The sequence below is a fragment of the Engraulis encrasicolus genome, chromosome 14 (genome assembly GCF_034702125.1).
Source record: "Engraulis encrasicolus isolate BLACKSEA-1 chromosome 14, IST_EnEncr_1.0, whole genome shotgun sequence".
NCBI lineage: Eukaryota > Metazoa > Chordata > Actinopteri > Clupeiformes > Engraulidae > Engraulis > Engraulis encrasicolus.
In genome coordinates, this window is record NC_085870.1 from 15,793,832 (window position 1) to 15,809,212 (window position 15,381).

General features: G+C 42.0%; 1 protein-coding gene across 1 annotated transcript; it reads left to right on the plus strand.

Annotated features, from left to right (window-relative positions):
- The first annotated feature begins 10,129 nt into the window (after window positions 1–10,129).
- LOC134462986 (uncharacterized) lies at window positions 10,130–15,112 on the plus strand. The gene is made up of 3 exons (XM_063216247.1): window positions 10,130–10,163; window positions 11,282–11,551; window positions 14,908–15,112. The coding sequence occupies exons 1-3, from the start codon at window positions 10,130–10,132 to the stop codon at window positions 15,096–15,098; spliced, it is 495 nt and encodes a 164-aa protein (XP_063072317.1). The 3' UTR covers window positions 15,099–15,112.
- The last annotated feature ends 269 nt before the right edge of the window (window positions 15,113–15,381 follow it).

Consider the following 15,381-nt stretch of genomic DNA (forward strand, 5'->3'; position numbering starts at 1 on the left):
TGGGACAGCTTTCTAAAAAAATGTGGGGGTTCGTACGAAAAAATAAGCAAAAATATCAGAAACAACATATATGGAGCTCGTGGCACAACTCGAAGGGGATCGAAATACCGCCATTGGATTACATGCTACGATTTTCGGCTAAAAACGCCGTTGAGGTCCCATGAAATCGGGGGAAGTGACGTCACTTTCGAGCTCTATGGGGCACCTAAGTCTCCACCCCTTCCGGGCGGCTTGAGGGGCTGGCAACGCAAAAACTTTTGACTGGGCTGTAATGGACTGATCAAAGCTATTTTCCGACCCACCTCACATTTCCCCGTCGATCACACATATGCTGTGCCTCAGAATTAATAACAACCAATGGTGTGCTTGTTGACTTCACTTGGCAAAGCGATTTTTGAGTTGTGTGTGTGCAAAAATATGTAATTATTTGGACTACACAACAGACGTCGCATGTCCGACGTGCAGCCACTTAAGCCACGGTGCAGCGGTAGGGTTGGCTGTGCCTCGGTTCACGTCAGATATGCGAGGCGCACGTGTAGTCTCTAACACAGTTTTGCACAAAAGCTAAAATAACGTTTCTTGCGTGTCGAAAATAAGTGGTCTTACGACGCAAATCCAAACCTTTCAAATTCACTGTCATCATATGTGAAATCCGGAGCACATGCCAAACGGGATGAGGATTTAGCTTGACTCGCTCCATTAACTCGCATTCAAAATTTTGAGCACTCCAGCCCCATGGATCGGAAGTAGAAGGGCGTGACTTAGGTGTCCCATTGAGGCTCCAGTAAGTCACTGGCATAGCTGGAGCATACAGCAGCTTAGTTTTCAAGACTTTATTTTGTGCACACACGCGACCAACGCTTCGGTGTTGCTACACCTTCTTCAGAGTGAAATGATAGCAAGAGAGAGACACACATTTCAAGACTTGACATTCACAGGTGATACCACTTGGTTTGGCTAAATTGGTCTCTTCTCTTTGCAGGTAATTGACCCCACCCCCCAACACCAGGACAAGATTGCAGACAATTAAGGGCTCTGCATACTTCACGTGCGCACTTTGGCGCGTTTGGCGCGAGAACCATTAATGACGTCATCACTTGCGCCAGACTATTCATACTTCAAAAGGCTTTCGCTCGCATTGTCGGAAGTGCCCTCTGCTGTTCATGAGAGAAACGGCAGTATCTTTCGCAACTCGCAGCGTGAGTTCTACAGATGTATAAAATAGAAAGCCAAACACTGCTACTGTAGGGCTACTGAATGTCTGACTTGTGAATTTGACCACATTGAAACATATATTTTTTGTTGTAGCCTACATTGCCAGATCATTCCAAGACCATGTGAGAGCATTGTTCTGGTGGCAGAATTTATAAATAGATCGCCGAACACAACGTGCTTCTGAACAAAGTAAACAATTGTTTCACTGAACAACATTTAAGAGAGAAGATAAAATAACTCTCTAGGACATTTTATTATCCTCAAAATGATGCAGGATCCATTCTGTAGTAGCCTACAGTAGTTGTCGCCTCTCTTCGCAACTCCTGCTTTGTCTGCCTACCTGCATGGTCACTAGTGGCGCACAAGTTACAAAAAATGTGGGGTGCACGACGTCGCGCCACGGCAGCTCGCGCCACGGCGTGTGACGTCATTTTGGGTCACATGACGGCGCGAGTGAGGTCGCGAGCAAAGAGGCTTGAGACAAGAGGGCTTACTCACGTCATAACAGCGTAGTACGAAATGATGGCGAGGGGAGTACGGAAATGTTATTCACTGTGGAACAGGTCATAGGACAGCGTGAATGTCTGTCAGCTGTCCTTAATGGGGCACCTAAGTCACGCCCTCTACTTCCTGGTTCATGGGGCAGAGGGAGTCAAAAAATGATTACTGGGCTTGAAAATGAGTGATTTTTGGATTTGTGGTGCATGGGTGGAGGTCCAAGGTTTGGATTGGTGTCAAAAAAGCACTCATTTTCAAGCCCAGTAATTATTTTTTGACTCCCCCTGCCCCATGAACCAGGAAGTAGAGGGCGTGACTTAGGTGCCCCATTACCCCCAGCAATTACTGCTGACCAACAGCTGCCGTTACTTGGCCACAAATTATCCATCATGGTGTCGCCCCCACTGACCATGTGCAAGGGAGTACGAAAATGGTATCCATCGCACCCACTGACCAATGACCATGCGCAAGGGAGTTAATTTTCCATCCACTCGTGTCCTCAGGCAACGCCCCCGTACTACACTGTGGCCAATGCATTCCCCGCCAAGAGATTGTTCTTTCTCTTGAGTTTCTTTGGTCGCGAGTGAGGTCGCGAGTGAAGTATGAAGGAGGCTAGCGCCAGTCACGCCAAGTATGAATCCGCCTTTAGACAGAGAGGCTTCGTAGAGACAAAGAAACTCAAGAGAAAGAACAATCTCTTGTGGGGAAATGCATTGGCCACGGTGTAGTAGGTGTACAGGGGGCATTGCCTGAGGACACGACTGGATGGAAAATGAACTCCCTTGCGCATGGTCATTGGTCAGTGGGTGCGATGGATACAATTTTCGTACTCCCTTGCACATGGTCAGTGGGGGCGACACCATGATGGATAAATTGTGGCCAATTAACGGCAGCTGTTGGTCAGCAGTAAATGCTGGGGGTAATTAAGGACAGCTGACAGACATTCACGCTGTCCTATGACCTGTTCCACAGTGAATAACATTTCCGTACTCCCCTCGCCATCATTTCGTACTACGCTGTTATGACGTGAGTAAGCCCTCTTGTCTCAAGCCTCTTTGGTAGAGGCATTTTGGATTCATAGGCCTACTCTAAATTCAGTGGAGCATCAGGGCATGAATGAGGAACTCAATAGGTCTTGCTTTCTGTAACAAATTACTCCAGTATCGTGGCTGTGGTCTTGTAATAATTGTAGCTGTGGTTTTATTGACAATGTTCTTTGTGTAGGCCTATTGTTTTTCACTTTATTGTAACTTTTTTTTGGTTTTCCTGGTAGATTTTTTTAAGTAGGCTATTATTTAAACACTTTCAAGTCTAAACAACACATTTAAAAATATATATGATGTTTAAAAGGTTGTTCATGCAATAGAGGGTTAATAATTTCGCTTCGCTTCGCTCCTGTTCGCTTGCGCCCGCTTGCCTTCGCCTCTCTCATAGGAATGAATGGTAAAGTTCGCTGCATGGCCAAATTTCGGGTGTATGTGTCCCTCCCTACCACTGACTGTGGTCCCTACCGGTATGGTATGACAAAAGGGTACAGGTAGGCTATCGAGTACGCAAGACGCTATGGCGGGGCAACCTCAAAACGTGACATCGGTGGTTTGCGTTCTGGTGCTTTTATGGACTCTTCAATCCGTTTCAGCACGAAGAGGTAAAATGACATCGTCGCTCGTCCAATTGTAATTGGGATTCCAGTGACGAAGCGAAGGCTATCTTCAGATGTTTTGTAGGCTATACAACGTTGCTTTAGGAAAATTGGCTTCTCCGAAGTGGAAGGTGGGGCAACGCAGGGTCTTTTCTCCCGTGCCGTGACCGTATAGTACCGTACCAAATGATACGAGGGAATTCGTGAAACAGATGCTGCGTCTTGTCCTGTGAGAAGCCTAGCCCAGAGAAATGACTTCCTCTAGGACTCTGGCCTAGCCTAATAAGGTTATTCAAGTGTGGCGTCAGGTCCGTCCATCTGAGTGTAGCCTACTCCCCTAAACACTGCGGCACGCTGGGATTTTATGAGTATAGGCCTATTAGTCCGGATTAGACACACAAAAGGGCCTAATCGTGCACTTTTGATTAAAAGCATGAAAATTGGTACACATATCCTTCTCGATATGTTGATTAATATTAGCCTTGGAGGCGTCACGAAAAATGAAGAATTTTCAAGATGGCCGCCAAATCCAATATGGCCAACCCAAATTAATGAAACTACCTGACACGTTGATGTAAAAGCATGAAAATTGGTACATACATCCTTCTTGATATGATGATTAATGTTAGCATTGCAGGCGCTGCGAAAAATTATGAATTTTCAAGATGGCCGCCAAATCCAATATGGCCAACCCATATTAATGAAACTACCAGACACTTTGTAGTAAAGGCCTGAAAATTGGTATACATGTCCTTCTTAATATACTAATCAATGTTATCGTTGGAGGCGCCTCGAAAAATGCTGTATTTTCAAGATGGCCGCCACATCCAATATGGCCAACCCATATTAATGAAGCTACTGTACCTGAAACATTTTTGTAAAACCATGAAATTTGATGCCCAGTTACTTCTTTATATTCTGATTAATAAAAGAAATGGAGGCATTGCAAAAAAGTTGAATTTTCAAAATGGCCGCCAAATTAAATCTAGCCAACCCATATTAATGAAACCATTGATGAATTTAACACCCAATTTGTAGTAAAAGCATGAAAAATGGTACACATTTACCTCTTAATATGCTGATTAATATTTGAAATGGAGGCATAGCAAATAAAACCCGAATTTTCAAGATGGCTGCCAAATCAAATGTAGCCAACCCATATTAATTAAACCTCCAGGCACATTGTGGGATATACAGTACCCCTAGCAGTTAGTGACGACTTCATAGGCCTTGTGGTTAATATGCCTCTCATGACTACAAATTCAAAAGGGTCAAGATTTCAAGGTTGCTAGACAGAAAGTTCAATTGATTTGTCAATTCATGGACATGATTAAACCAATAATGAATTACTACTTCTAGCTGTACTTCAAGGTTTTCAAACGAACTGCAATCCTGTCCCATGCATGTTGTATGGGTATGTCTTGCCTGGTTAACACCAGTTGATCTCACAAGTGAGATACTCTGAAGGTTGCATATGCAATTTCTCATAGGAAAGGTGTGGTTTAAATTTGCCCATGGCCGTTAATTGGGTGTTACGAATGTTTCATTTGGCATATGCATAGCCCAAAGCCAATTGTGTCAGTTGTATCTATTCAAACAAACTGCAGTCATCGCCTTTCCACCCTTCCCTGCTCACTGAATGGAGCCTAAGATCTGGTACCTTTGCTGAGGGATGGAATCCATGCTGTCTTTCAGATCAGAACGATTGTGCAAAGCAGCATGGGATTCCCCAGGTCGTGTATCCTATGGCCAACATTAATCAAACTGCCAACAATGCCTAATTAAAAGATACACAAACTTTGAATAAATGGTGAATGGCACAGTTGGTGCAAAGTCAACTCTGGGTATGTACATTTGAGTTACCTTGAGTGAAAGTTTACTTGTATAGTATTAGGATTCATTATAATAATAGTGTGCAAGATTTGGCTCATGGTGAACCCCCATTTCTGTATTTGTAGTTCAAGGTATGCAAACTATGCGTCATATGCAAGGTGAAGTTGATAAGATTTGATTTAACCCCCATGTTGAGGGGGGACAAGATTTTGTTTTGTTACCTACAGTACTTGAATGAAGGTTGTGCACATTTATTTCAAGGATAAATGGCTCAAATCCATTGAAAATGTGACTAAAATATTTATTGACTCATCAAAGACTACACATATGTTTCTACTACAAGTACAGAGAAATGTATACTGAGATAAATATAGGATATTTTATGCCCATTTATACATCTATGGGTTGGCCATATTTGATGTGGGGCCCACTTGAACATACTTTTGATTTTTTTGATGATGTTGATACAAATATACATGTGTTTTCATGCTTTCGCTGCAAATTGTGCCCTGGTTTCACTAATGTACTGTAACACAATATCGTCACCTTCTTAAAATAATCGCCTAAGTCATTTTTTGGTCAAGTTCACGTTTTCGCCTAACTCATGTCCTCCCCCATTCTGAGGGAGTTTTTGTGTTCCCTGACAAACCTGGAAAAAAATGACTTAGGCGATTATTTTAAGAAGGTGACGATATGTAACACTACATATCTATATATAACATTAGTAGGGTAGGCTTTGATGTTTCGAAATTAGGCTATGTTAGGATCACTTCCAGAGTAATCTTTTTTAGGACTATTACTTGTGTGTGTGTGTCTGTGTGCGTGCACACACTTCTCACGTGAACCCTTCTACATTATTATACATATCAATAAGTATATGTGTGCTGATTGCATGCTCCTGCTACAAAGTGCATGGTGGTTTCACTAATATGGATCAAACATGTTTGATTTGTCTGGAAAATTCAGATTTTTTTTCATACCTCCATTCCTAATATTAATCTGCACATAAAGATGTAACTGTGTAGGCTACCAATTATCATGCTTTTACCACAAAGTGCCCGGTAGTTAGTATGAGTTGGCCATATTGGATTTGGCGACCATTTTGAAAATTCTTTGTTTTTCACATCTAATAATCAGCTGAAAAAGAAGGAAATGTGTAACCATTTTCATGCTTTCACTACGTGCATAATGGATTCACTCATCTGCTATACAATTCCTGTTATATGGGTCGGCCATATTTCATTTGGTGGCCATTTTGAACATTTTGGTTTTACGCAACAATTCCATTTCTAACATTAATAGTTACATCATAGAGTATGTATTTACCAAATTTCAGGCATTTATGACGCAGTGCATGATGGTTTCTCACTAATATGGGTTGGCCATATTGGATTTGGCGGCCATCTTGAAAATACAGCATTTTTCGCGGCGCCTCCAACAATAACATTGATCAGCATATTAAGAAGGACATGTGTACCAATTTTCAGGCCTTTACTACAAAGTGTCAGGTAGTTTCGTTAATATGGGTTGGCCATATTGGATTTGGCGGCCATCTTGAAAATTCATAATTTTTCGCTACACCTCCAATGCTAATATTAATCAGCATATCAAGAAGGATATATGTACCAATTTTCATGATTTTACAACAACGTGACAGGTAGTTTCATTAATTTGGGTTGGCCATATTGGATTTGGCGGCCATCTTGAAAATTCTTCATTTTTCGCGACGCCTCCAACGCTTATATTAATAAGCATAGGAAGAGGTATATGTGTACCAATTTTCATGCTTTTACTCAAAAGTGCATGATCAATTCACCAATCCGCTGGACTATATAGGCCTATGGAAATCCTGATGAGTACCTTAATAGGCCTATCTGAATTTGATTTAGGTAATAGGGCCTTCGAACCTTTTTTTTTTTAAGCAAAAAGTGACCATGATCAGACCTTTGACAAGAAATTGTCAGTATTAACATGGTATTAATAACAATCATTTTATTAGGCCTAAGTGATATGGGAAAAGCTGCACCATCCAAAAAGTACTGATAATGGGGGGAGCTGCTAACTTGTAGGCTTATCCATTGATTTTTGGGGAGCTAGACCAGGGGTAGTATATTCAACTAAAACTCACTTAGGGCCAGTTTTTAAAAAAAGTTCCTTCCAGTAAAGGTGTCGAACATGGAATCTGTAGTAGGCTATAACTGCTGCAGAATGGTGTCCGAGGTTAGGGTGTGAAACAAGTGGATGGCTTTCCAGACAGAACAGACATTCGCGTCTCTATTTCTCAGTAGCCTTGTGATGAGATTGTTTTAGGTAAGATTTCACTCTCATGTGAATGAATAGGAGATCTCTCCCCAATCTGCAGTGTTAGTGATCGTAAATTCCGCACGGCCACAGATAGCACACATTCTTTTCATTTTTTCAGACCTTGTGACGGGCCAGAGCCGCCATTTGAATAGGCCTGCCTTTGACCCTTCCCTAACGCCATGCCAAAACTCAGAAACTTGTCAAGAAGTACACAATTCTTATGAAAATTCACAAATTCCTTTCAGACTAGTAGCACTACTTGTATTGGCTCTTCATTTTGATAATTTTACAAGTTCACAACTCACTTAACATGTAAAGTTCACTTTGCTTCCTTCTTTCTCAAGAAGCATGTTCGTGATTCCATGCGATCATGATGTATTCTGAATGAATGTATTCTGGATGAGTGTGTACGGATTCTAGAATAGTGTAGAGTAACAAGAATAAGATTCTGTATTTTTTTGTATTTTATTTATATTATGCTGTTTTTGTTTCTGATTTAAACATACAAAATTGTCATTTCCAAATGCAGTGGCTGGGGATCACTGTCTGTATGGCCTCAATTTAGCTGTAATGGGAGCTAGCTGGCAAGGAAGCCCCTGCAGTACTTGGGTGGATTTCTTGAAACCATAGTTGCTGACTACATTAGCTACTTTGTTGTTTGCAATGTAATTTCCCATTGGTGACTACCAAAGTTGTTAACAGGTTATCAACTATGCATTCGAGAAATGCACCCCTGGGCGGTTGCCTACCTACTCCTCTATACAAAGACCACCCCTAGCGCATCACGATACACATGCCACGATGCAATACTACCACGATGCATTGCGACACATGTATTATTGCGATGCATTGCAATATTTACTTCATTCATTTAATTTTTCCTTTTTGCCAACATTTTACAGTAAAAATATAATGAAAACTATGATAGTTTATATGTAAAATAAGTTGCAAAAGGCTAATAATGAAGTTTAAAATTAATAATGTTGATGATTTTAAGCTTGAGAGCATGATCACATCATATCATGTGGTTGTTTTCTGGACTAAAGGGTAACAAAACTTTTAAAATATTGCACCCTTGCATCACGATACAGTATCGTGACTGCGGATCACGGTTAATCATGATCCGATTCAATATCATCACATCCCTACTCCTGCCTGCACAATATCCTAATCCACATACATTTTTCATTTTCCCAGGTCGAGGTGGTGGTTTCATAGGTGGTGGTCGCCGTGCTGGTCATCGTGGTGATGATGATAGTAAGTAACTCTATGTTCATGCTTGGATTTCTCCATTAAAAGTAGAAAGCAACAACACCAACATGTTTTACTTATCTCCAAAAACATGATTGCGTAATAGCATCATAGGCGTGCACAGATAGGGACAAGGTGGTGCTTCAGCATCTTCCCCATTGCCCCACTGGACAAAAAATGCCCTTTTTGAAAGTTCATTTTTTTGTATTTGTTTTGTCACAGTGTACTGTGGTCCATGTTGACATGATCAGCCACGGTAAAATGCTTGACCATCAAAAACGTGTCACAAAATGACAAAATACATAATATACAGTATAGCCTTCGTCGCGTAAGGCAGCTGGAAGTTCCACATGCCCCCTGCACCCCTGGAGCACATGCCCCTGAAAATGTCTGTGCATGCCACTGAATATCATTAGCCTCAATGCACTTGAGTCTAATTTTCCAGTACTTCATATTTGTACCACACTAACTGTTCTGTTATGCTCTTTCTAACTTAACAGGTAAGAATTGCGAGACGTACTATATCAATGGCGAGTCTAAATTCCACAGCTGTAGGTATCATGAGTTCTGCTGTGGTGACTGTGAACACCGATCCTGCTGTTCCGACTCATCCAAGAAATTCACTTTAGAAGAACAAAATAAGTGCTACAACAGTGAAGAGGATTGGTAAGAACAGTGGTTCGATTGGTAAATATTTGATTGTTACAATGTTTTCTCTCACAAAAGAGACAACCTTTTTTGACCACTCATAATAGCATCATCCAAACTGTAAATACCTATCTGTTCGTTGCTGTCAGGACTTACACTAAACAATATACAGTACTACAGTATGTACACATGTAGTCATTGTGTTATTAAAACAAATTTAGATCACCATTTTAACAGCCTTTAATGCAGTCAGTTGTGTACAATTATGAGTCATTGTGAAATGATGGACATGTTCATTCTGAGTTATAAAATTATATTTCTGGAGGCGCTGTGGCGCAGCGCGCTAAGCCCCCCACATTTGGGCTTGTATGCCCACCGGGACCCCTGTTCCAGTCCGGTCGGGGTCATTTCCCGAGCCTGCCCCATCTCTCTATCCCATTGGTTTCCTGTCTCCTCTCATACTATCCTGTAACAGTTAAGGCCAGAAAAGGCCCTAAAATACTTAAATAATGATAATAATAATAATAATAATAATAATATTTCTCCCCTCTCTGTCCCTGTAAGGATGAGTCGGTGGCAGGTAATTGGTGGAATCATCGCAGGCATCTTCATCTTAATGCTGCGCATCTTCTGCTTGGTGAAGGTCACTAGCAGTTTTCCGGGGGATGGTAAGTAAGCAAGAAACCTGTAACTAGCTTCGGGGCTATTTTTGAGGTTTCTTTTAGGTTTTGCACAAGAATGGTTCCTGTGTCTGCATACTTTGACCTATCATGTCTCTACTTACCATTTCAAAGTAGAGACTCTGTATAATCTACAGGAAGTAACAGGAAGATTTTGTGATGTACTGCCAAGGACTTACTGGGGTTAGAACATATTTTTTCTGAAATGTGGTCATGAAGACCCCCTGGAGATTGCTACATTTCAGCAGTATAGCTGATACATTTTAACCTGGTTCTCACGCAGATGGATATTCACAAAGTGTAACGAAGATGCACAAAGCACTAAGGGTCTGCGCGAGAGCCAGGCTAGATACATTTGGCCTTGAAAACACATTTAAGACTCATTCACAGGTCTACTGACTGAAGCTGTTTGTCAAAGGGGAACTTGCTACAGCTATATATGACCTTTCCCAAGACAATTATGTGTGACAATTAAGTGTCTTTTTGTATAAGACCCCATATAAGGTCTTACTGTACAAGAACCTTTTGAGTTAGAAGCCTTATCATGGTCACATATGGAAGCATACCCCTTGAGGTGTTATACAGTCATCTACCATGGTTGGATATTCCTTTTGGGTAGTATTATAGAGATGTTGCTGTACAGTACTGTACGGTACGGTACACTATGTACAGTAAAAACATGGGAAGAAAGGGGTATTGTTGAGCATATTTGAGATTCCTCTGTCCCTGGGTGTAATACAGAAGAGCTATATGACTCCATAATGTAATATAATATAATAATATTGTGAATATTCATCACTATGCAGTATCAACATATACTTTCGTTTGGAATTTTTTATACTGTGTAACAAACCGACCCTTTCGAAAATCGATGGAAATTTGAGGGAATTATGGCCATCTGAAGAGTATACAGCACCAAAAACTCACTGCAACTGGTTGAGCCAGCAGGCTGCGCTAACATGGCCGCCATGCGCGGACGTTCGACTTGCATGACGGGAACGCGGACGACGCATCTAGTCTTCTTATATGATGTCTGTGATGTAGGCACTTTAAAGGTGCACTGTGCAGGAAATGGTCAAAAAAGGTACTGCAACTATGCTGCTCATCGAAATGAATCCCTGTTGTTCTTGTTTAAAGTCTATACTCCCTTAACCAATGAAATTGCAATGAGAAAAATTTAATTCTTGCTCTTTTTATTGTCAATATGCAGCGGCGGTGGCCACCACCACTGACACGACAGATGTCGCTGCACAGTACCCGCAGAACCCCACCGCTACCCAGCATAACCCCGATAACCAGCCCTACTCAGGCTACCCACAGAACCCCACCGCTACCCAGCAGTACCCAGGCTACCAACCTGGCAACCCTCAGCTAGGCTACGGCACACCCGCACCATATGGAGGTCAGCCAATGGTCAGCGCACCTCAGCCGGGACCACCCAGCGCATTGTTTGAACCCCCTCCTTCCTATCAGGATGCTGGTAAGTGGGCTTCCCCTCCTCCCTATCAGGATATTGGTATGTGGCTATCAGACTTGTACGAAATTCCGAATTGGATGAATTCGAATTCACAGTAATGCCATAATATGAACACCAGGTGGTGTCATTACCTTGAATTCCTTTGAATTTAATCTACACCACCCATTGAGAGTACATAGAACACCACCAAATAGTGTTCATATTATGGCATTACTGTGAATTCGAATTCATCCAATTCGGAATTTCGTACAAGTCTGGTGGCTATGATTAAAGTACAAGGGCACTATTGTGACCATTTAGCCCAGTACTTCTCAACCTTTTCTGAACAAACACCCCCTTGACACCCCCTTATCATACGCCTCCAAACACCCCCTTGACCTCATCATAACGTCCCCCTTAGTAGTAGTGAAAAATTAAATAGACTAATGTCCTCCAATGTGAACTAGGCCCCACCCCTTAAAGGCCAGTTCACACCAAAGATTCGCGACGAGACGGGACGGTTGCAGAGAGTTGCAGCGACGAGTTGCAGTGGTGTGAATCAATCGTCGCACGGAGTTGCGAGCTGTTGCAAGCAGTTTCAAAAGATTAATCATGTCAAATCGCAGTCGCAAGGTTTTAGAACACAAGCCACTGTGACGTCCCCTCACCTGCCTAGATGACACGTCTTCTGGCAGTTTAGCATGTCCTACTTTTCATTTTATTTTCTTAGTGATTGCCTCCATTCAGGTTATTTTAATAGGACCTAGCGTAAGACATTTGCTGTCAATCAACGTAACAGCTGAGAAGTCGGAACTCATGGGTCGATCTAAACAGCCGGTTTGCCCACTGGACATTTGCAAGGTCAAGACGAGGCTAGGACTAATTGAAGACAGAAATAAAAATAATAATATATTTTTTAAAAATCTAAACATTGGCCGTCTAAACATTAGCGTTGGTGTAAACCAATGCGGGATGGGGTTAGAAACACATGTGTAGGCCTATATTGCATGAGATTGTGTCGTGCGCAAATAGTGAACCTGTCATTCATTTCATTTCATGGAATTTGTGGCAATTACATTCCCAAAAACTGAACATTGTAGGCTATCAGAGAAGGCCAATGAAGATAACCTATTTAGATGTTGAGCTGGCTATTTTCGTTTGCATCTGCTAACAAACAGGTGGAATGTCAGACTACCTGCATCCCCTGGTGCCATGACCACCAGCGCCAGCGGTTTGTCATTTTACGCGCTCCCTTTATGGAGCAAACAGCCACCTTCCAAAAATAAGATCTGGCCATGCCTTCATCTCTTTACGTTTTGGTAACAAATCAAGCCACTCAATGAGCTTATTGTTCATCTGCCTGCACAAAGGTAGCCTATCACGGACGAGATCAGCTGCCGTCAAAAAGCAGCACACTCGCATAGCGTGAGGCTGCTTCATTTTGCCTGGTCTTACAGGCTATGACATTGTTAATATCGATCCCTTTTGACAATTTCCAACAGGACGGAGGAGGTGACCTGCACACCTTGAATCTTTGTTTGCAGGTGCAGCTAGGCCTATGGCAATGGAAATCACTTGAAATGTAGGCCTATAGAAGAAGCGCAACACTGCCTACAGTTAATTCAAGGTTTTGATGACGGTCCGTCTGACAGACAGAAACTTGACCGTAATTGTAGCAGTGTTGCGCTTCTTCTATAATTTTCAAATGATTTCCAAGAGGACAACATCACCTTTCCACATTTGCTACTCACTGCATAAAGGAACTTAAAACTTTATTTTGCCGACTTCTCGTCGTGTTATCACAGAATGCAAACTGGAGACAGCCGGTAACAGTGCTTTCAGAAATATTTCTGAGGATGGCACTTTCTCGAGAAAATAAGTAGCCAAATAGGCTAACCCACTTCCAATGATCTTCGTAGCCTTTTTTTTTTTGCCCAAAATACACAGCGTGTAGGCCTAGCAGGCATACTGTAGTTTATTTATTTTGATCGCAGTGCATCTATGGCTTTTTGTACGCACCCCTTATATAGCCTGGTGCAAACTAATCTAGGCCTACATTCAGAAAATAATAAATGGCCAACCTTCATCAGACAGCGCATCTCTTAATTAACCCTAGGCTATTCATCTGCTGTCTTCATTCTTTAATATCCTCACGTTTAAGTAAAAAAGCACGTCACTCAAATGATCTTTCATGATGCTTCTTGCATGCGTAAAGTTATCTCATGGACGAGCTCAGATGCCGTAAAAAAGCACACTCGTAATACGAAGCTGACAAATTCGCCTGGTCAAAGGACTTCTATTAGGCCTAGGCTATGCCTACTTGTTATAGGCCTATTGGCATTCCCTATCCAAGAGGTTAGTCACCTTTCCGTGGAAATGTGCACATTTGCTAGAGCTACACCGCACAAAGGAACTTAAAATGTAACCCATTAAGTTGTCCGCAACTTCTCGTCGTGTTATCACAGAAAGCAAGCAGGAGGGTAGGTAGTCGTCCACGGTGCTTTCAGAAATATATCAGAGAAACTGAATCTTTGCATTTTCTCACTAAAGTATGCCAAGTAAAACCCACGTTCAATGGGCTCCATACATTTTTTGCGCAAAATGCACGGCTATGTAGGCATAATGTAGGCTAAATGTAGGTCTACCTACAATAGTTTATTTAATTTGATCGCAACAGCGCATCTATTTGCTTTTGTAAAACAACTCAGATGGGTGCGCGCACGTAGCCTGGTCCTGACCATCCCATAATACTACCATTGACCGGCTACCGTTGTTATAGGAACGTAGTCGCAGTTGCAGCTGCAGTTGCAGTGGTCTGAACGCCTGGAGTAGAACAGCATGTTGCAGACAGTTGCTGGTTTTCAGAACGTTGCAGCACGTCTCGTCGCGAATCTTTGGTGTGAACTGGCCTGTTTTCAAGAATGTACCACTTACCAAGTGTTTAGTGATGTTCACTGGTATTCCATCAGTTTTGTAGCAAAACATGGATTGTGTCGTGTTTTATTTAACATTTCTGCAAATACATTTTCTGTCATTTACAAAATGGCGAAAAATCGCTTTCAAGCGTCTTAATTATCTGACCTCCCATCCTTGCCGTGTGCTTGTGGCCTTGTGCTTCGTTAATGCCTCACCTCCGTGGAGAAAACAATAAATAAATAAACAATAAAGTTTCCCTGCTGTCAGCCTAGGCATAACAATATTTGGGAGAATTTCCCCATTCAATATCCCAACTGCAAATAAAAAAAAATGTCCTTATACGTACAAGGAGAGGATGTGAGGTTAGATATTGAAATGGACCTCTATTACTGCGTAACTGAATATTGAAATGGACCTCTATTACTGCGTAACTGAATAGTGACAGTGCTTCTTGTTGTCTGCAGTAGGAGGATCCCCTGTCTTCAACTGCAGTGGCGCAGCCTTTACGCCGTGCCAGCAGTCCTACCCAATACAGCACCCAGTGCATGCTGGGTACCATAACCGACCAGCGTCACCGGCCACAGCACCCACTGCCTCAGCTGACTTCCTGGCCCAAACAGCCTACAACCCCAATTATGCCACCCCACCACCATAAACAGTTTTGTTGCTCTTTTCTCCACACTACTAGAAACACAGACAAATATAGAATTGAAGGAGAAGACAAGAAGAGAAATAGTACTGACCTTTTGAAGCAGGTCTTTCTGTGATTAGGAACATTTTGCAGTTGGACTTTAAGAAAGCACTCCACACTTTCTTTATCCTCTCACTACTGTAGGCAGTTCAGAGCAGAGTAGTTTTTAAGTATTATGCACTGTGTTTTACATGTCACTGTCACTTTTACAAATATCTTGTCTTTGGTTGTCAATTTGTGAAGTATC

Coding starts and splice junctions, on each gene's coding strand:
- LOC134462986 (XM_063216247.1), top strand. CDS start 10,130: ATGGTTCCTGTGTCTGCATACTTTGACCTATCAT. Junction 10,164..11,281: donor TGCATACTTTGACCTATCAT/GTCTCTACTTAC, acceptor GTCAATATGCAG/CGGCGGTGGCCACCACCACT. Junction 11,552..14,907: donor TCCTTCCTATCAGGATGCTG/GTAAGTGGGCTT, acceptor TGTTGTCTGCAG/TAGGAGGATCCCCTGTCTTC.